The sequence below is a fragment of the Pantherophis guttatus genome, chromosome 3 (assembly GCF_059756535.1).
Source record: "Pantherophis guttatus breed Tessera chromosome 3, ASM5975653v1, whole genome shotgun sequence".
Lineage (NCBI taxonomy): Eukaryota > Metazoa > Chordata > Lepidosauria > Squamata > Colubridae > Pantherophis > Pantherophis guttatus.
The window spans coordinates 116,506,488-116,527,251 of record NC_142065.1 but is presented as its reverse complement, the minus strand read 5'-3'; the positions used below and the strand labels follow the sequence as shown (position 1 = coordinate 116,527,251).

The following is a 20,764-nucleotide window of genomic DNA, read 5'->3' as shown; positions in this document are numbered from 1 at the left end:
AACCAATTTTGTCTTCATCCCATGACCCATCTTATCTGTAAACAAATCCATAAAGCATATAATTTCAGTCCTGGTGTCAGCAAATCCATTAAGAGTTGTCAGAAAGTTGTTCCTCAGTTGTCTGAGTTGCTCCTGTGACACTTATTGAAATAAACCAATTTTTTATTCCTTCCTTTTACTTCTAACAATCTGTCTTTAGTCCATTCAAGTAATGTCATAGAACTTGATTTATTTTCATTTCTCTTTTACTCTTTCTCACAATTTTCATCCAACTTTAACAGACCTCTTTTGTAAATCCAATTTGTTTATTATTTGTAATTCTCTTTTGATTTTTAAAGCATCAACTGATTTCTTTTACATGCCTAATAAGACATCCCTTTCCATATCATTCTTGTAACCTGTCATTAGTAGATCCACTTTTAATGTCAACTTGTTCCTTTTCTGCTGTTTTTTCCATAACATCTTTGGACAGTTTGTCTATAAAACCAGCATCGCTATTGATATTGTTGATATTAACTTCTGATTCCATTTTTCAAAAATGTCCATCAGTATTTCCAATGTTACAATGTTTTGTGTAATTCTGTAGCTGTTAATTAGGTTTATGTATTCTTCTCCTTTAATTAAAAACTTTAGTTCCCTCTAGAGTTCAATTTTTAAAATTGTTTATTTTAATTATGTCTTAGAAAAAAAATTAAAATGTCCACTTTCCCAGGGGAAGGATTCTTTATGGTAATCCCCAATGTTCAACCACAGTTAGGACCAGAATCTTCATTATTGAGTGAAGGGGGCCCATATGATTGCTTTCGTCAACAATGAGAATCTCAGCACTCCTGGTTATAGTAGTTAAGCAATCTCCCTGGTCATTAACCAGAGGGAGTGAAAGAGTCACCTGTTGAGTTCAGCTCCTGTCTGGATGCAGAAGGGAACTCCTCTGTGGGCTGCAGGAACTTAAGATCTGACCTTTTCTTTTGTCAGAGGAGTTCCCCTATCTTCTTGGAAGGGGAATTCTTCCAGAGAGCTGCAGGAATGGAGCTCAGATCTTCGGGATCCGATTTCCATTTCTGTAGCCTGCTGGAAAAGTTCCCCTCCACAAGCAACCCTTTTTTTCTCAAAAGGGCTGCCTTTCAGGGCAGGGTGGGGAAAATTCCATGTGGTTTCCTCCTGGCAAGCAGCCTTTTCATTCTCAAAGAGCTGCCAGCAAGGAGAGAAGCTCAGCTTTATGACAGGCAGCAGCAGCAACATGCAACTTCCCTGCTGGTTTCCCCGTTGACTTTCTGGGAAAGCTAGCAGAGAAGATTGCAAATGGTGATCATATGATTTCAGGGCTCTTGGCAACCAGTTTTAAGTATGAACAGGTGCCAAGCACTCTGATCATGATCATGTGAACTTGGATGGTGATGCAATGTTTTGTAATGGCTGGAAGTGCTTTATGGGCCATAAAACACCCAATCCATGGCCATCGTAATTCTGAACTGTCATTAAACAGTTGTAAGTCTGTAAGAACTACCTGTGTAATGCATTCCAAAATTTTATTTCAAATTTATCTGGACCCTTAATCCATTTATAACTTTCTAAAATCAAAGTCTTAATTAATTACCTTTTGTTGTTTAATGTTTTAAATTCTGGCAGAAGTACTGGTGATGTTTTTGCTTGCTTATTGAGTTCAGAGGGAATGTATTAACTTTGGGCATAACTTCAGAAATTCTCTACACACCATCACTCCAAACTTAATAACTTCTTAATCAATTGTCAGAGGAGGGTGACAAAGACAAGAGGGTATTACAACTACAGAGAAAATAAAGGTGATGCATGATTGAGAAAAATCTTGAAATAGAAAATGAGCACCTTTGTCTGCTTTGCAATTTAACAGAATGTGATCCTGGACAGATTTTTCTTTCTTCAGTATGATTTTAAAGTGCTGGCAATTTAGATCAGCGTTGTCAGAATTGCAGCAGCTCTGAGATGCTGCTGTGACACTAGTGATAAGTACACATTTTTCATAAATGAGACTTTAAGTTTTACCGATGTTAGGAGATATGGTTTTTCCCACAGAAAAGTTTTTTTTCTCTGACAGGTACCATCCACGTGTGCTTTACATTGATATAGACATCCATCATGGAGATGGTGTGCAGGAAGCTTTTTACTTGACAGACCGTGTCATGACAGTATCATTTCACAAATATGGGAATTACTTTTTCCCTGGTACAGGTACAAAATCTTTTACTGTTCTTTTTCAGTTTTTAAGAATCAGAATTCTACTAGCCAGCTAATAAATATGTGAAAGAATTTGAAATTCTATGTCACATTTATGGAAAATGAATGCTTTCTAATATGTACCCCTATTTGAATTCTACACTGACATGTAGGTGACATGTATGAAGTTGGAGCTGAGAGTGGCCGCTATTACTGTCTAAATGTACCTTTGCGGGATGGCATTGATGACCAAAGTGAGTCTTCCACTGGGGCTTGTTGGATTATCCATCTTCAGTGCATATTTTAGCAGGAAAATTATAGTAGTGGTTTCTTTGTCTTTTTGTTTGGAAGGTTATAAACACCTCTTCCAGCCAGTCATTAATCAAGTGGTGGAATTCTATCAGCCAACTTGTATAGTGTTGCAGGTGAGAATTTTTGATGGCTGTTCCTTGTGGTCATATGAAGGGACTCACGGAGGGCTACAATAATAATGGGTAGGTTTGCTGAGAAATTTCAATTGTCATTATTCCTCATTTTTATCTCTCCCGCTTACCCCTTTAAGTGTGGTGCTGACTCGTTAGGCTGTGATCGCCTAGGCTGCTTTAACCTCAGTATAAGAGGACACGGGTAAGTCCATTTTATAACCCATAAAAAATTAAACAACAAATTAGGCTAATAAGGATATGACTGCTTTTTTTCTCATTTAATGTTGTTGAAGTTCTGATTTTAAAACCTCTCAAAATTCTCCTCTACCCTCTTTTTATTATAAAACACTTTTCCAAAAGTGCTGCCAACCATCCTGCAAGAAAAAGACATGTATTTCTACTGCTATTTCAATCATATTTAAATATATCTTCCATTGAGCTGACTTGTAGCAATCAGGATTTGAAAGGGAAAAGGTGATTTAGATTTTCTTTGAGCATCTCCTTAAATTTCCATTTGCATCTTTGAGCATAGGAAAAAGCACAGCTTCTTCAAACAATGGCAGCAGATACAATGGAGCGCTTCTGGGCCATCTGCATAATCTTTTTCCCTTCAATTCCAAATCACTGCACACTGTATTTGCACCTCAGCGGAAAAAATATAGACGCTGTACTGTACTTTTAGTTTTTCGCTTGCAGGCTAGATAGGAATTTGCATGGTGTGTGACTATTGGAAAAAAGAGTTATTCCTCTAATCAAACATGAAACACCAGATGCACGAGCAAAATTTTGGAAGATCCAATCACACATCATGTCTTTTTTTGGTTGTTTTATTTTCCTTTTTTGCCCTTGATAGTTGCAGTCTGAAACTATAGCATTTGAGATACCAAGAGATATTTTATATTACCAATGCAATAGTAATGTCAGAATTGTTGATCTGGAAATTAGTTGTCAAATATCTGCTTTTAATATTTCTTGTTAATTGGGAAATATTGTTAGTCCTTTTTTTAGCAGGTTCCCTTTCTAAAGCTAGGTTGCAAAGTGGCTGGGGTTTTAAGTTACACTAAATGTGGTCTGCTTGGTTTTTAGCTGACCATGTTGTTTTCCTCACTAATAAATTAAGCAGAAAGAGTAGTTTATTTACAAACTATGTATATTTTCAATTCTGTTGTCATACGCTGCCAAGGCTCTTCACAGTGATGTTGCTGGTGGCAGCTCAATTTGAAGTCTATCTGTTTAATATCTGTGACTGCCATTTTGCTTTCTTTTGCACACATGCATACAAATTGCTTAAGAGCTGTTACTCATTTTCAGTGCTGAGCTTATTTTAAAGGTGAAAATCTATATCAGTCTTAGAGAGTATGAAGAGATCATAGTTAGTTCTTGCACTGCATCTATTCTCCCAGTTCTAATATTAGCTGTCAAGAAACATTATTGTAACTTTCTCATTGCATTAAAACTGGGCCTGTAGTGTCTTTCAAAGTCCTCTGTAATTGGTTCAAACTCCAGCAAGGGCTGACACTCTTCCACTTTGGAGACAGAAAAGCAAGCTTCAGAAAAAGGATAGCTCTCTCAACCACCTTCTTTTTGTCTTTGGATCTAATTATTCAGCTTTCTGCCCTTTTCTTCTGCGCAGTCCCCAGTGGATTTTCCCTAAATTAATAAGGTCCTTTGTTCAAATATTTGTTCAAAAATATTTTAGCAATCTCCTATTAGCTTAGCAATTTCCCAGCTTCAGCGAAATAGATTTGATAACAACTTTGAAATCATTTTAACAGCAGTCGTTTACAGTAAATTGCTACATGTACACACACACACACACACACACACACAATTTTTATTTATGTGTGTATGCCAAGTATATGCCAATATAAATATTCTAACTTTGGATTCCAGGGAGTGTGTGGAATATGTAAAAAGTTTCAACATTCCCCTTCTGGTATTAGGAGGCGGTGGTTATACAGTTCGCAATGTGGCCCGATGCTGGTGAGTATTGTAAGAGCATTGAGATAGGCTGGAGATAGTCATCTTTCATGTCTATAAGTTATTGTAAACTGTCCAGAGTTACCCTATGGTAAGATGGGCAGCCAATAAATGTAATAAATTAGTAAGTAAGTAAGTGGCATAGATACATGACCTTGATGGATATGGTCTGCCTTTCCTTTCAGGACTTATGAAACATCATTGCTTGTAGATGAAGCAATTAGTGAAGAGCTTCCATATAGCGGTAAGTCAGGTTTTTCTGTATTAAAATATAAACAATCATTAGTTTAACCTTTTCTTAGCCAGCTATATAAACAATACTATACTATAAATTTTATTATATTTTAGAATAGAATAGAATTTTTTATTGGCCATGTGTGATTGGACACACAAGGAATTTGTCTTGGTGCATATGCTCTCAGTGTACATAAAAAGAAAAGATACATTTGTCAAGAATCATAAGGTACAACACTTAATGATAGTCATAGGGTACAAATAAGCAATCAGGAAACAATATCAATATAAATTGTAAGGATACAAACAACAAAATTGCAGTCATACAGTTATAAGTGGAAGGTGGTGGGAATGATGAGAAGATTAATAGTAGTGCAGACTTAGTAAATAGTTTGACAGTGTTGAGGGAATTATTAGTTTAGCAGAGTGATGGCATTCGGAAAAAAACTGTTCTTGTGTCTAGTTGTTCTGGTGTACAGTGCTCTATAGCGTCATTTTGAGGGTAGGAGTTGAAACAGTTTATGTCCAGGATGCGAGGGGTCTGTAAATATTTTCACAGCCCTCTTTTTGACTCGTGCAGTATACAGGTCCTCAATGGAAGGCAGGTTGGTAGCAATTGGTTTTTCTGCAGTTCTAATTATCCTCTGAAATCTGTGTCTGTCTTGTTGGGTTGCAGTACCAAACCAGACAGTTATAGAGGTGCAGATGACAGACTCAATAATTCCTCTGTAGAACTGTATCAGCAGCTCCTTGGGCAGTTTGAGCTTTCTGAGTTGGCGCAGAAAGAACATTCTTTGTTGTGCTTTTTTGATGACGTTTTTGATGTTAGCTGTCCATTTTAGATCTTGCGATATGGTAGAACCTAGAAATTTGAAGGTCTCTACTGTTGATACTGTGTTGTCTAGTATTGTGAGAGGTGGAAGTATGGAAGGGCTTCTCCTAAAGTCGACCACCATTTCTACAGTTTTGAGTGTGTTCAGTTCCAGGTTGTTCCGGTCACACCACGAGGCTAGTTGTTCAACCTCCCATCTGTATGCTGATTCATCATTGTCTCGAATGATACCAATCATTATTGTGTCATCTGCGAACTTCAGTAGTTTAACAGATGGATTGTTAGAGATGCAATCATTGGTATACAGAGAAAAGAGGTGGGGAGAGCACACAGCCTTGGGGGGCCCCTGTGCTAATTGTACAGGTATCTGATGTGATTCTGCTTAGCTTCACCAGCTGTTTCCTGTTTGTTAGGAAGGTTATGATCCACTTACAAGTGTGTTCAGGTACCTGTAGCTGGTTTAGCTTAGTTAGAAGTGTACCTGGAATGATGGTATTGAGTGCTGAACTAAAGTCTACAAAGAGGACCCTTGCGTAGGTCTTTGGAGATTCAAGATGTTGTAGGATGTAGTGCAGAGCCATATTAACAGCATCATCTGTTGATCTATTTGCTCGGTATGCAAATTGCAAGGGGTCTAACAGTGGATCCATGATGGTTTTCAAGTGGGACAGCACTAGCCTTTCAAAGGTTTTCATGACTACAGATGTTAGAGCAACTGGTCTGTAGTCATTCAGTTCCTTGATGGTGGGCTTCTTTGGCACTGGGATGATAGTAGAGCGTTTGAAGCAAGAAGGAACATAGCACATCTCTAGTGATTTATTGAAGATATAGGGGAAGATGGGGGCCAATTGGTCAGCACAGACTTTTAAGCAAGAAGGAATTATCTTGTCTGGGCCTGGAGCTTTTCCTTGCTTTTGTCTGTAAAATAGGTCTTGCACTTCCTTTTCTGTGATCACTAGGGGTTGTGAACCCAATGGGATGGGGTCAGTTGTAGGAGGCTTGGCTGTTGTTGGTGTGTCTGAGATGGGGGTTGTGGAGATAGGTGGCTGTAGTTTCCTTTCAAACCTGCAGTAAAACACGTTCAGGTCATCTGCCAGTTGCTGATTTCCTTCAGCCTGGGAAGGAGGTTTGCCGTAACCAGTGATATTTTTTAAGAGTTGTACACATGTTTGCTGGTTCATTTGTTGAGAACTGATTCCTTAGCTTTTCAGAGTAGCTTCTTTTTGCTGCTGTGATCTCCCTTGTTAATACATTTCTGGCCTGATTGTACAGCATTTTATCGCCTTTTCTGTAGGCTTTCCTCTTTGGAACGACATAGCTGCTTAAGTTTAGCTGTGAACCAAGGTTTGTTATTATTGTATATTCGCAAGTTCCTGATGGGTACACATAGGTCTTCACAGAAGTTGACATATGATGTTACAGTCTCTGTGAGTTCATCTACAGTTGCAGGAAAAAGTATGTGAACCCCTTGGGATTACGTGGAGTTTTGCATGAATTGGTCATAAAATGTGCTCTGAACTACATCTAAGTCACAACAATAGAAAAACACAGTCTGCTTAAAATAATACTACACAAACATTAGATGTTGCCATGGTTTAATTGAACATAACATGTGAACAATCACAGTGCAGGGAGGAAAAAGTATGTGAACCTTTGGACTTAATAACTGGTTGACCCTCCATTGGCAGCAATAACCTCAACCAAACATTTCCTGTAGTTGCAGATCAGACCTGCACAACGATCTGGAATAATTTTGGACCACTCCTCTTCACAAAACTGTTTCAGTGTAGCAATATTCTTGGGATGTCTGGTGTGAATCGCTCTCTTAAGGTCATGCCACAGCATTTCAATCGGGTTGAGGTCAGGACTCTGACTGGGCCACTCCAGAAGGCGTATTCTGTGCTGTTGAAGCCATTTTTTTTGTTGAATTACTTGTATGCTTTGGGTCATTGTCCTGTTGCATCACCCATCCTCTGCGGAGCTTCAGTTGGCGGACAAATGGTCGTACGTTTTCCTGCAAAATGTCTTGATAAACTCTGGAATTCATTTTCCCATCAATGACAACATTCCGTCCAGGCCCTGAGGCAGCAAAGCAGCCCCAAACCATGATGCTCCCTCTGCCATGTTTTACAGTGGGGATGAGGTTTTGATGTTGGTGTGCTGTGCCTTTTTTTCTCCACACATAGTGTTGTGTGTTCTTCCCAAACAACTCATTTTTGGTTTCATCTATCCACAGTATATTTTGCCAGTAGTGCTGTGGAACATCCAGGTGCTCTTTTGCAAACTTCAAACGTGCTGCAATATTTTTTTTGGACAGCAATGGCTTCCTCCGTGGTGTCCTCCCATGTACTCCATTCTTGTTTAATGTTTTCCTTATTGTAGATGTGTCAACAAAAATGTTAGCATGTGCCAGAGATTTCTGTAGGTCTTTAGCTGACACTCTAGGATTCTTCTTTACCTCATGAAGCATTCTGCGCTGTGCTCCTGCTGTCATTTTTACAGGACGACCACGCCTAGGGAGAGTAGCAACAGTGCTAAACTTTCTCCATTTGTAGACAGTCTGTCTTACCGTGGACACATAAACATCAAGGCTTTTGGAGATACTTTTGTAACCCTTTCCAGCTTCATCAAGTCAACAATTCTTGATCGTAGATCTTCTGAGAGCTCTTTTCTGCGAGGCATGGTTCACATCAGACAGTGCTTCTTGAAACCAGTAAACCCAAAACAGGTGTGTGTTTTTAAAGGGCAGGACAGCTGTCAGCAACACATGCAATATCATCACACTGATTGGAGTCAAGGTTGGCTCACTCCTGGCTCCAATTAGCTCTTGGAGAAGTCATTAGGCTAGGGGCTCACATACTTTTTCCTCCCTGCACTGTGAATGTTTACATGTTATGTTCAATTAAACCATGGCGACATCTAATGTTTGTGTAGTATTATTTTAAGCAGACTATGTTTTTCTATTGTTGTGACTTAGATGAAGTTCAGAGCACATTTTATGACCAATTCATGCAAAATTCCATGTAATCCCAAGGGATTCACATACTTTTTCTTGCAACTGTAAGTCTGCAGAGGTACTTTCAAAAACATTCCGATCAGTGCAGTCAAGGCAGGCCTGTAGCCTTAACTTTGCCTCCTCCATCCAGATCTTCACTAATTTAATTGTTGGTTTTGTGGTTTTAAGTCTTTGCCTGTAAGCAGGTACAAGGTGAATCATGCAATGATCAGAGTGTCCCACAGCTGCTTATGATAAGGACTGATAAGCATCTTTAATGTTGTGTAGCAATGGTCTAAAGTATTCTTGCCTCTAGTGGGACAATTGACATGCTGAAAGTATTTTGGTAGCTCTTTCCTTAAGTTTGCTTTGTTTATTTATTTATTTTTTGCAAAAAAAATATTTTTTTTAAACACACAAATAAACATACAATACATCTTTTCGGAACAGAGCATTGATCCGGTCTTAAATTTATACAACTTTTTGTTCATCTTTAACAGAATTTTATATATTCTATTTTTGCCATAACACTTATCACATATCTCAACTATTACCATCTTATAGAAAGCTAAGTCATATTAACTTAATCAAAGCAATTACCCTTCTATTAATCCACCTTAAATCTTGATTCAATTAATACCTCATGATACATTACACAATTCTTACCCTAAGTACTCACTATTAACAATACAGTTCAAACATGTTTATATTTCTAAATCTTATTTCCATTTCTAGAACTTCCTTACATTTTATTATTACTTCATATAATATTCATTAAATCTTTATTTAATTATTACTTCATCAAATTTGAATCTTATCTCTAGTCTTGAAAATATACCAATTTAACATTTAAACAGAGTTCTTAGTTCGAATAACACAACATAACACAATTCACGATTATTTCCCTAAATTCTGTCTATTTAACAATACCATTTGTATAAAAACTAATTTGAATGAGTTTTATTTAGTAAATCATAATCCTACATCATTTCAATGTTCTTTTCTTTTTGCTTAAATAAATGTATTATTGAAAATATTCAAATCATTACAATTGTTATAGGTATTTAAACAATATACCAATTATTATAGCCATCAATTTTCTCAATTAATACCATCCAACATCTCAGTAAAAATTAATTGACAACTGTCTATTCCTGTCTCCTCCTTGAAATGCCCCCCCCTTTTTTTGTGGCCTCCCTTGACTGCTGTCCTGACTTGCTTTGGCCAGACCATTCTTGCCTGCCTCAGCTGTTTTGGGACCTTATATCATCACCCTCCTCATTTGTATTGCCATCTGATTTCCTTCCCTCTGGTACTGTGTTTGTTACATCTTGGCCTCCTTCCATCGCCTTTTTATTGGCCTCAGCATTGTGAAGAGGGACAGCGGGCTATGGGCCTCGGTGTTGAAAGTCTTGGACAATTTCTGCTGCCTCAGTCCGGAAGGATGGACCATGACTCCGCTGGCGGCTCTTCTGCCGCCTAATTGCCATGAGAGGGCGGCTGCGGTTAATTTCCCCCCGGACAAAATCATTGCAGGTGCTTGTTGACTTTCCATCGCTGTGAGAGAGTGGTGGATTTCCTCGGTTGCCCTATGCTCAGCTGCATTACACCTACTCCTCCCGGCACTACCATCTCCGGCACCTATAGTCGCCCTTAACCACCTCCCATGTTTATAGACTGGCCTATACTTCGGCGGACCTCCTCTTGCTGCGAGATGCTCCCCTCTCGCGGACATGGCCTTCTTATCTATCAAAGGCCTACCTCAAGGACGGGTTTTGGAACCCCGAGTGGTAGTATGCTTCAAAGCGGGGCTTGAGGGGTTTTTTAATTAGAGTTTTTAATCAAATTTTAAGGGGATCCAGAAGGTGGGAGGGTTGTGGGGGGGTAGGGCCTAGTCCGGCAGGGGATCACATCACAGGGGGGTGCGGTGTTGGGGGCTAAGGAGGGGGCCAGTTTCCATACGGGTGAGGGTTGCTCCATCGGTACTGAGGGGGAGGAGCAGATATGGCGGGAGCGGGAGGCCATATCATGTTAGGAGAGTGCGTACTCGCTATCTTCGAGCAATTGCGCGCTCCAGCCCCCAACGCCCTTCTTGTTTCCTGGGTTGCTCAGACCCTCAGGGCCTTCAGCTGATGTTGTGCAACACCAGATCCGTTGTAAATAAAGCTCCCCTCATTTGTGATCTTGTACAGGAGGGGGGTGCGGACCTGGCAGGTGTTACTGAGACCTGGTTGAGTCAGGAGGGGGGGGGTTCCCCTCGTTGAAATGTGCCCACCAGGTTTCCGTGCATTCCATCAGCCGAGGGCTCAGGGCAGGGGTGGTGGGGTGGCGGTTGTTATAAAGGAAGATCTTGGTCCAAGGGAGGCCACTGTACCTCAGATAGCTGGATGTGAGTCCCTCCTTGTGAAGTGGGGCCGTGGGGTTCAGATGGGTCTGCTGATGGTGTACCTGGCTCCCTGCCATGTGGCAGCGGTCCTGCCCGAGCTGCTCGACATAATAGCCGGGGTGGCGGTTGATACGCCCAGACTTATGGTCATGGGGGATTTCAATCTGCCATCTGTCGGTGAAACGTCGGAAGTGGCTCAGGAGTTCATGGCTTCCATGATGGCTATGGACCTGTCCCAGTTAGTTCATGGCCCTACTCACACGGGGGGACACACTCTGGACTTGATTTTTGTCTCAGGTCAGTGGCTGAATGATCTAGAAGTAGGGGACCTAGTCATTGAGCCCTTGTCATGGTCAGATCATTCACTCCTTCAACTGGACTTCCGTACCGCTACCCCCCCCGGCCGCAGGGAGGCGGAACCAGTTAGGTGATTCCGCCCCAGGCGCCTGATGGATCCGGATGGATTCCAGAGAGAGCTTGGGCCATTCCCTGAGGTTCTGGCTCATGACTCGACCGAAGACCTGGTGGCCGCCTGGGATAGGGCGGCCGCCGGAGCCTTGGATCGCGTCGTGCCTTTGCGGCCTCTGACCTGGTGCCGATCCCGTGTGGCTCCCTGGTTCTCTGAGGAGCTGAGGGAAATGAAGCGCCGGAATGAAGCGCCTAGACAGCGGTTGGAGGGCTAGCCAATCCGAATCCGACCGGACACTGGTGAGGTCTCATATTAAGACCTACCTAGTGGCGATAAAAGCGGCAAAATTTGACTATTTTTCCACTCTTATCACGTCAGCAGATAACCACCTAGCCACCCTTTTTAGGGTGACCTATTCCCTACTTCATCTGGGAGCAAGGGAAGACCCCTTACAGAGTAGAGCTGAGGACTTTGTGCAATATCTGCATGACAAAATTGCTCAGATTCGGGAAGGGCTGGTCTCTGGGTAGTTTCAGGCAGGGTGACCGAGGCGGGCCTTGAGAATGTTATCTGGGAGGAGTTTGATCCAGTGGCTCCCGAGGACGTGGACAGGATTCTGGGCAGGCTTAGTGCGGCCACATGTTTATTGGACCCGTGTCCCTCCTGGTTGTTGCTGGCCTCCCGGGAGGTTACACGAGGCTGGCTCCAGGGGATTATTAATGCTTCTTTGAGTGAGGGTTACTTCCCCACCGCCTTGAAGGAGGTGGTGGTGAGGCCCCTCCTTAAGAAGCCTTCCCTGGACCCGGCTGTATTAGCGAATTATTGTCCAGTCTCCAACCTTTGCTTTGTGGCAAAGGTTGTTGAAAGTGTGGTGGCATGACAGCTTCCCCGGTACCTGGAGGAAACAGTCTATCTGGATCCGTTCCAGTCGGGCTTCAGGCCTGGGCACAGCACGGAAACGGCATTGGTCGCGTTGGTTGATGATCTCTGGATGGCTCGGGACAGGGGTTGTTCCTCTGTCCTGGTCCTATTAGATCTCTCAGCGGCTTTTGATACCATCGACCATAGTATCATGCTGCGCCGATTGGAGGGGCTGGGGATAGGGGGCACCGTGTTGCGGTGGTTCTCCTCCTTCCTCTCTGACCGGTCGCAGTTCATGTTGACGGGGGGACAGAGATCGACCTCGAGGCGCCTTGTGTGTGGGGTGCCGCAAGGGTCAGTTCTCTTGCCCCTTTTGTTCAACATTTGTGTGAAGCCACTGGGTGAGATCATCCGTGGTTTCGGGGTGAAGTGCCATCTGTATGCTGATGACACTCAGCTGTGCATCTCCACCCCGGACCACCTCAACAATGCCCTTGATGTGATGTCCCGATGCCTGGAGACCGTGCGGATCCGGATGGGGAGGAACAGGCTCAACCCATCCAAGACCTAGTGGCTGTGGCTTCCGGCATCACGATATAGTCAGTTGGTGCCATCGCTGACTATTGGGGGCGAGTCGTTGGCCCCCACAGAGAGGGCTCGCAACTTGGGCGTCCTCCTGGATACACGGCTGTCTTTAGAAGAGCATATGACGGCTGTGGCTGTGTTTTTATCAGGTTTGCCTGATTCGCCCTTTCTGGATCGGGATGCCTTACGCACGGTCATTCAGGCTCTAGACACATCCCGCCTGGACTACTGTAATGCTCTCTGCATGGGGCTCCACTTGAGGAGCACCCGGAGGCTCCAGCTGGTCCAGAATGCGGCCGCGCGGGTGGTTATGGGGGCGACTTGGCGCTCCCATGTAACACCTCTCCTGCGCGAGCTGCACTGGCTCCCGGTGTTCTTCCGGGTGCGCCTCAAGGTATTGGTTACCACCTTTAGAGCACTCCATGGCTTGGGACCCGGGTATTTACGAGACCGCCTTCTGCCACTGATAGCCTCCCACCGACTAGTACGCTCCCACAGAGAGGGGCTCCTCAGGGTGCCGTCGGTCAAACAATGTCGACTGGTGGCCCCCAGGGGGAGAGTCTTCTCTGTGGGGGCACCTACCCTCTGGAATGAGCTGCCCCCGGCGGATCCCGGATCTTCGCACCTTTCACCGTTCCCTAAAGACGTTTTTATTCCAGCAAGCCAGGCTGGCCTAACTCTTTTAAATTGTTTTAATTTTTAAATTGTTTAATTATGGGTCTTAATACAGGGGTGTTTTTAATTGTGGGCCAAATTAATTTAATTGGATTTTAATACTGTTTTTAAATTTTGTATTTCTTGTGTTTTATCTGTTGGCTGTTCACCGCCCCGAGTCCTTCGGGAGAAGGGCGGTGTGTGTATGTGTGTGTGTGTATATATATATATATATATATATATATGTATAAATGTGCGATATTTTTGCAATCAGGGTTTTTTCCTATGTTGAAAGATGTTAAAATGGCCATGGTGGGATGAAAGTGATGAATAGAGATTTCATCCCACCATGGCCATTTTAACATCTTTCAACATAGGAAAAAAACCCTGATTGCAAAAATATCGCACATTTATACCTATGAATCAAAAGAAATAAATATTTGACCTCTACAGGGAGGAGTCACAAAATATGGGTGTGTCTGGCTGAAGAGGTCTAAAAAGGCCGAAATAGTGCTATCCCAGTCTCCCATAAGTCACAGAAGAAACAACATAAAATGTCTGACAGGTCTGAAAGTGATGAATAGAGATTTCATCCCACCATGGCCAGTTTAACATCTTTCAACATAGGAAAAAACCCTGATTGCAAAAATATCGCATATATATATATATATATATATATAAACAATAAATAAATAAATAATTCATTATGCCCATTGATATATTTTCTTTTTACATAATCTAATTTTCATATATTTTAGCTTCAATCCATATTTCCATTCTAGATATCTATAACATATTCTTCTCTCATTTCTATCTTCCTTTCTCTCTCCCTTATTTTGCCCTATCTGTCCTGTTGTTTCCCCTCTCTTTTCTCTTTCTCTTATTTTACCATTGTTAATCTCAATATAATCACTAAATCAAAGTCCTGGACTCTTCTATTTTGCTCTATATTCCCTAGTATTTTCCAACCTTTTATCTTTCCACTGTTAATCCCAGTGTAATCATCTTTATTTTTTTTCAGTGTTAATCCCAGTGTAATCTCTAAAAACCTCCTTCTTATTATTACTATATTTTCCAACCTTTTTCTTTTGTCATTCCACTGTTAATCCCAGCATAATCATCTTTATTTTTTTCATTGTTAATCCCAATGTAATTCCTAAAAACCTCCTTTTTATTATTATTATCCACATGTTCAGTAACTTCTTCATATTTAATCATTTTGTCTTTGTCTTCTCTATTTTCAATCTCTATGTCTTACTTCTCGGCCTTCATTTTCTTGTCTGCTTGCGTATGCTCCATTTCAGCTTTTATGTCCTCAAATTTTAGTCTTCCATGTAACATTATAATTATTTCTCTTATTTCCATTTTCCACGGCAAGAACATCAATTTAATCTTTTCTCTAATTTCCTGCGCCATTTTATTCTTTTTGAGTTTATCTTATTCCAATTATAAAAGTTCCGTTGTATTCCACATTTTTTCCCCCTCCAAAATCCAGCCGCTTGGAGACAAAGAAATCCTCCCCCAAAAGTTCTCACGGCTTTTATCTGTAAAATTCACAATTTTCCAAAACAAAGACCAAGTTGCAATTATCACTTTTTACTCCTGAAGGTGTCTCTCTGCAATCCACAGTTACCAACTGTCAAACAAGTATCCATTTTGTTTCAATCTGCATCAACAATCTTATTTAGCTTCTCTTTTTCTTTTTAGCTTTTAAAAATATCAAATCAGTTTTATAGTCCAGTCCAAATTTACACAGCTCTCCTCACTTCTTTTTTCCTTTTTCCTTTCATTTATATGATACTTCTGTTTTAAAGCTTATTGTCCATTTTCCTGAGCGCTGCTCCCACTGTCCATGGCTGGGATCTTCCCTCAGAACTTGACTCTAACTGAGTGAGAGCTGATTAAACTCTCCCTATCAAGCCACGCCTCCAATCCCATAGTCCTCCAGTCTATCACTCAGTTACTGACAAGAGCTGACATGAATTTCAGAGCTGTGGAAAATTGGATTTATTTTAAATTGCTCTCCCTAGGTTTCTGGTTTTTTTCCGTTTAGGTTTTTCCTTTAATTTTGATTTTTCCTTGCACGGTTGGAATACAAGTGACTGGGTTGCTAGTTGAGTGTGGTGTGTCTGGGGCTCTGGGCCGCCCACGCCTCAGAAGATCGCAGCTGCTGAATTCCGACTCTTCGGGGCAGATCCTGCTCCTTTACTTTAACCGCGAGCGTGGGCTGGGCGTGCAGGCTTGCCGCTATCGCCACTGCTCTTATTTTTATTATCGGCGGCTCCGGGGTTGCGTCACCTTGGCGGTGCGCTCCCTGTGCATTGTTTCATTGAGCAGGCGGCATCGGAGGCGACAGTTTCAGTGCGCAGGCTTGCCGCAATTCTTAAACTGTCGGGAGCTGCCTTCGCCGGTTTCGGAGGAGCGTCACTACTGCGGTGCGCCCTCCGCTACGGATCCCTTCTTGTAGCCAACATCATGGATGTGGTGAGGTGATTGGCGCTATTTCGATCGCGCCTTGTTTAACTCCTTGTCGGCATGGGACTGAATAATAGACCTTCTGTGGCTACCGAGTGCAGCAGACGCCATTTTGTAAAGACTCGGAGCACCCGCCATTTTGGCTCATCATTTCCATTGCGACCACCATTTTGCTGGCTTCTAGGGCAGCGTTCATCACAGGCCCTGCGGAGATAGAAGGTCATCTGACATTTGGTCGTTCTTCTGCTTGGGAGCCAAATCGTGGACTTTGCGCCAGCTGGCAGCCTTAATTTGGGCGTTTTTTTCTGCTTGGCGGCTGACATCCACTGGTCATAAGTGTGGACAGTTAATGTAAATAGTTTGTTTGCTTGTTTAAAAAAAAACAATAAATAATTAATAATTGAAGCACCTCCTCTTGACAGACTCTGAGTCTGAAAGGTGGCATGGCGGACTCTCCATTATCGTCCGACCTTGAGCCTGAACTGAGCCCAGCACACAGTCCATCTAAGTGGGCTAAGAAGTCTTCAGGGAAGTGGTCTGAGGCCTCCAACCGCAAATCCCATGATTCCAAGGGCCTTGACAAAGATGCCCAACGCCGTCATAACGCCCTCGAACGTCAATGGGACAAGGCACGACGTGCGGCTGTAGCCAAAGTGGGCCTTGACACCGGCGCCCCTCAACGTGCTGCCTCAACTTCTGTGGCCGGGATCACTCCCTCTTCCGAGTCTCCGGCCTCTTCACCTGACCGTGACCTACAGGAGACCACACAGCCTGTCCAGCCACTAAGACTTTCCAAAGGAGTGTCCCAGTCTTTGCCGGATGTGTCGGGAGCGGGTTTGGCTTCTTCGCAGAGGCCTTCCCGTAGATTGCCTGAGGCCACGGCTGCTGGCCTTCGTGGTCTGGACGGGCCCTCTCCTACAGCGCCGATGGATTTGCAGGCTATCCTCTCATCTGCCTTTTCATCCTTCCTAGCAGCTGGTCTTCATCAGGCAACACAACTTCCACTGCAGACCTTGGCAGGGCAGCCTGCCCAACAGCATCAGCAGGCTTCATCGTCCCATGTCACAAGGAAGGCGACCTCTTGTGCTCAGGCTGACTCAGACCAGGGTGAGGAATGCCCTGAGGACATTGAATTTTCAGACGATGACGACTTACCTCCAGACAACCCAGCCTTTACAGGCTTGTTTCGCCCGTCCATGTTTAAGTCACTTCTGCACAAGGCTCGACTTACAACCAATTTGGGCGCCCCGGGGGTTGACTTGTCGGGTGCCTCAGCTTCCATGGGGCCTCACGACACTCTGTTCCACTCTTCCGTCCCCCCGGCTGTTCCTGGACGTGCTGCAGGCCCCTTAGGGTCAACCTGATTCGTTAACCTCACCCAGTACTCTTGACAAAAAACTGTATTGCGCAGCTCCGGACCTTGAGGACCTTTTGGCCCTTCCAACAGTAGATGTCCCGGTGGCGTCCTTGTCTTCCAATTACGTTGTTTCGACTGACTCTCTAGACAGGCTGAAGGCGGAGGACTGTTGGGCGGAACTGGCTTTTTGCAAATCACACCAGGCAGTGGCTTGGGCGATCAGGACTGCGACTGCAACTTCTTTCTTTATTAGAGCTTCGCTCATATGGCTGAAGCAACTTCAACAGCGTCTCCCACCGGAGGAGACTAGACTACATCAGGATATAAATAAGATTGTTGCAGCCACCGAGTACTCTGTGGATGCTTCGTTGAATTCGGTGAAGTTTGCATCCCGTGCTCTAGCATCCACAGTCTCCTCCAGGCATTTGTTCTGGCTGCGCCATTGGAAGGCAGATCTTAAAGCAAAATGGAGGCTGGCATCTGCGTCGTACAAGGCCCCAACCTGTTTGGGGCAGCTTTGGAACTGCTACTAATAGAGGACAGAGAAAAACGGAAGGTGCTTCCTTCTTCCTACCGCCGTTCTGACAGGCGTTACACACCGTATAGCCAACATCAGCCATTTCGGTCCTTTCCTGGCACAGGCGGGTCTTTCTCCCGCAGATCCTCGTTTTCTGGGACTGACCGCTCACAAGGAAGGGATTCCTTTCGTGAACGAGGCAATTCCAACAACAAGCTAAGCGGCCATTTTGTGGCTCCAACTACAGGCAGGCCCGCAGAGGCAAATGACTCGCTATCGACAGGTCCCATCAGCAGGCGACTTCAACTTTCCCATTGCCAATGGGCCCGTTCGACTTCGGACTCTTGGGTGCGGTGCACCATTTCGTCTATCTCTCGAATTTGTGGGGCTTCCGCCAAGTCGCTTTGTGCCTGGTCAGGTGCCAACTTCTCCTGATCGTCACCAGCTTATGCTACAGAAAATTGCCCACCTGCTCCACATCAAAGCTAAAGAACCAGTGCCGACAGATCAACACAGGTCGGGCTTTTACTCGACACTTTTTCTGATGCCCAAAAGTTCGGGAGGCTGGAGGGGTATCCTGAATTTGAAACTCTTAAATCTCTTGGTTCGCTACCGCAGGTTCAAAATGCACTCTCTCCGGTCGATACTGGCAGGGGTACGACAAGGAGACTTCCTTCAGTCGGTGGACTTAAGAGAGGCTTACCTACATGTCCCGGTGCACCCGGCTCACAGACGGTATCTGAGATTCGAATACACCGGACAGCACTTCCAGTATCGGGCTATGCCATTTGGCCTGTCCTCTGCACCCCGCACTTTCACGAAGCTGGTGGCGGTGGTGGCAGCCATGTTACGGCTCCTACCGGTGAGAATAATGTGCTATCTCGACGATGTGCTGATCCTTTCATCATCTCACGATCAGGCATCACGCGACAGGATTTTCGTTCTGGAGTCCTTCCAATGCCATGGGTTCTCGATAAATTTTGAGAAGAGTCACCTGATCCCCGCCACAAGACTCATACATCTCAGGGCATTAATAGACTCAGCCAAGGGGCAAGTGTTCCTGTCCCCGGACAGAGTTCAGAGCATCTTCGACTTAATTCAACAAGTCCAGGGCCTGGAGAGGGTTCCACTGATCCATCTGGCACAACTGCTCGGGAAAATGGTGTCTTGTTACAGCATCATTCCGTGGGCACGCAGACACTCCCAAGCATTACAGTAGTTCCTTCTTCCATTCCAGCGGTCGGGCCAGTCCTCCTCGAGTCACCCCGTGTACTTACCTCCTCAGGTCTGTCTATCTCTGGATTGGTGGACGTCTCCGGCAATCCTCGAGGGCTGCGACTTTCTAGAACCGGAGAGACTTACCTTAACATCCGACGCGAGCCTTCGAGGCTGGGGGGCGCACCTCTGCAACCTGGTAGCGCAGGGTCAGTGGTCGCTTACAGAATGTCTGAGCAGCATAAATCTGCTCGAGCTGCGTGCAGTCAGGTTGGCCCTTCTGCATTTCCGGAGGTCGGTGGAGGGCCGCCACATCCTAGTCCTCACGGACAATACAGTGGCCAAAGTGCACATAAACAAGGAAGGGAGCACGAGGTCCAGAGCCCTAATGTTCGAAACAGAAAATCTCTTCAACTGGGCGGAGCGTCACCTGCGCTCGATACGGGCGGATCACATTTTGGGGGTGGACAATATACGGGCCGATTGGCTCAGCCGGGAGCGGATCGACCCGGCGGAGTGGCAATTGCATCCTCGGCTGTTTCAAAAAATTTGTTACCGATTCGGGACGCCGGAGATAGACTTGTTTGCCACTCGACAGAATGCACAGTTGCCTCGCTTTGTGTCCCCGTATCCGGACCCTTCGGCGGAGGATCACGATGCCCTTCGATGTCACTGGCCCAGCGGACTCCTCTATGCGTTCCCGCCCATTCCGCTACTGACTCAGGTCGTCTGGAAATTGCTGTCAGAGAAAGCTGATCTGATCCTGGTGGCTCCCAATTGGCCACGCAGAGCTTGGTATGCCGATCTCGTTGCACTCTCCGTGGTCCAGCCTTGGGTAATCCCAAAACACCAGATATCACTGCGCCAGGGAGCCGTTTGTCATCCAGAGCCCCAGTGGCTCCAGTTGGCCGTCTGGCATTTGAACGGGTCATCCTGAAGAAGGCCCATTTGTCAGACGGCGTCGTTGGAACTATACAAGCGGCTAGACGTCCTTCCACTTGTCGAATTTATGAGGCTTCCTGGAGGGCCTTTTGTGCTTGGGGGGCTTCGAGGCATGTGGACCCTACCTCTGCGAAAGTCGAGGTGGTTTTGGAATTTCTGCAGGCGGGACTTGAAAAGGGACTAGCTCCTGCAACATTACGACGTCAGATGGCGGCGTTGTCCACTGTCTTGAAATGCCCTCCTTATGATTCTCTCTCACCATCCGCTTATCAGGGGGTTCCTTCATGGTGCTACGAACTTGTGTCCACCCCAGGTTCACCGATACCTGACCTGGGACCTCCCTCTTGTTTTACAGGCCCTGATTTCACCACCCTTCGAGCCTTTGGCTACGGCTTCACTGAAACATTTGTCACTTAAGGTGGCGTTTCTTTTAGCCATCACCTCTGCCCGGAGGGTGTCGGAGCTCTCGGCTCTATCGGTTCGGGAAGACCTTTGTATGTTTTGAGATAGCGTAGTGATTCTGAGACTCGATCCTACGTTCATCCCCAAGATGAGTTCTCTGTTTCATCGGGCGCAGGAACTCACCTTGCCGGATTTCTGCCCGTCCCCACGGAACTCTACAGAGAGATGCTGGCACACGCTAGATGTTAGACGGGCACTTCGTACATACATTCACAGGACCGCCACCTTTCGTCAGATGGAGG

General features: G+C 44.6%; 1 protein-coding gene across 6 annotated transcripts in view; it reads left to right on the top strand.

Moving 5' to 3' along the window:
* The window catches only part of HDAC3 (histone deacetylase 3), a 187,172-nt gene that overhangs the window by 156,143 nt on the left and 10,265 nt on the right, over window positions 1–20,764 (top strand). For 4 of the 6 annotated variants that reach the window (XM_060686756.2, XM_087891208.1, XM_087891206.1 and 1 more), the window contains 6 exons: window positions 2,075–2,208; window positions 2,367–2,447; window positions 2,545–2,618; window positions 2,756–2,820; window positions 4,512–4,601; window positions 4,784–4,842. In XM_060686756.2, coding sequence (XP_060542739.1) covers window positions 2,075–2,208; window positions 2,367–2,447; window positions 2,545–2,618; window positions 2,756–2,820; window positions 4,512–4,601; window positions 4,784–4,842 — 503 coding nt within the window. The remainder of the gene's footprint in view (window positions 1–2,074; window positions 2,209–2,366; window positions 2,448–2,544; window positions 2,619–2,755; window positions 2,821–4,511; window positions 4,602–4,783; window positions 4,843–20,764) is intronic. The other 2 variants (XM_060686757.2, XM_087891207.1) reach the window with 1 other exon arrangement.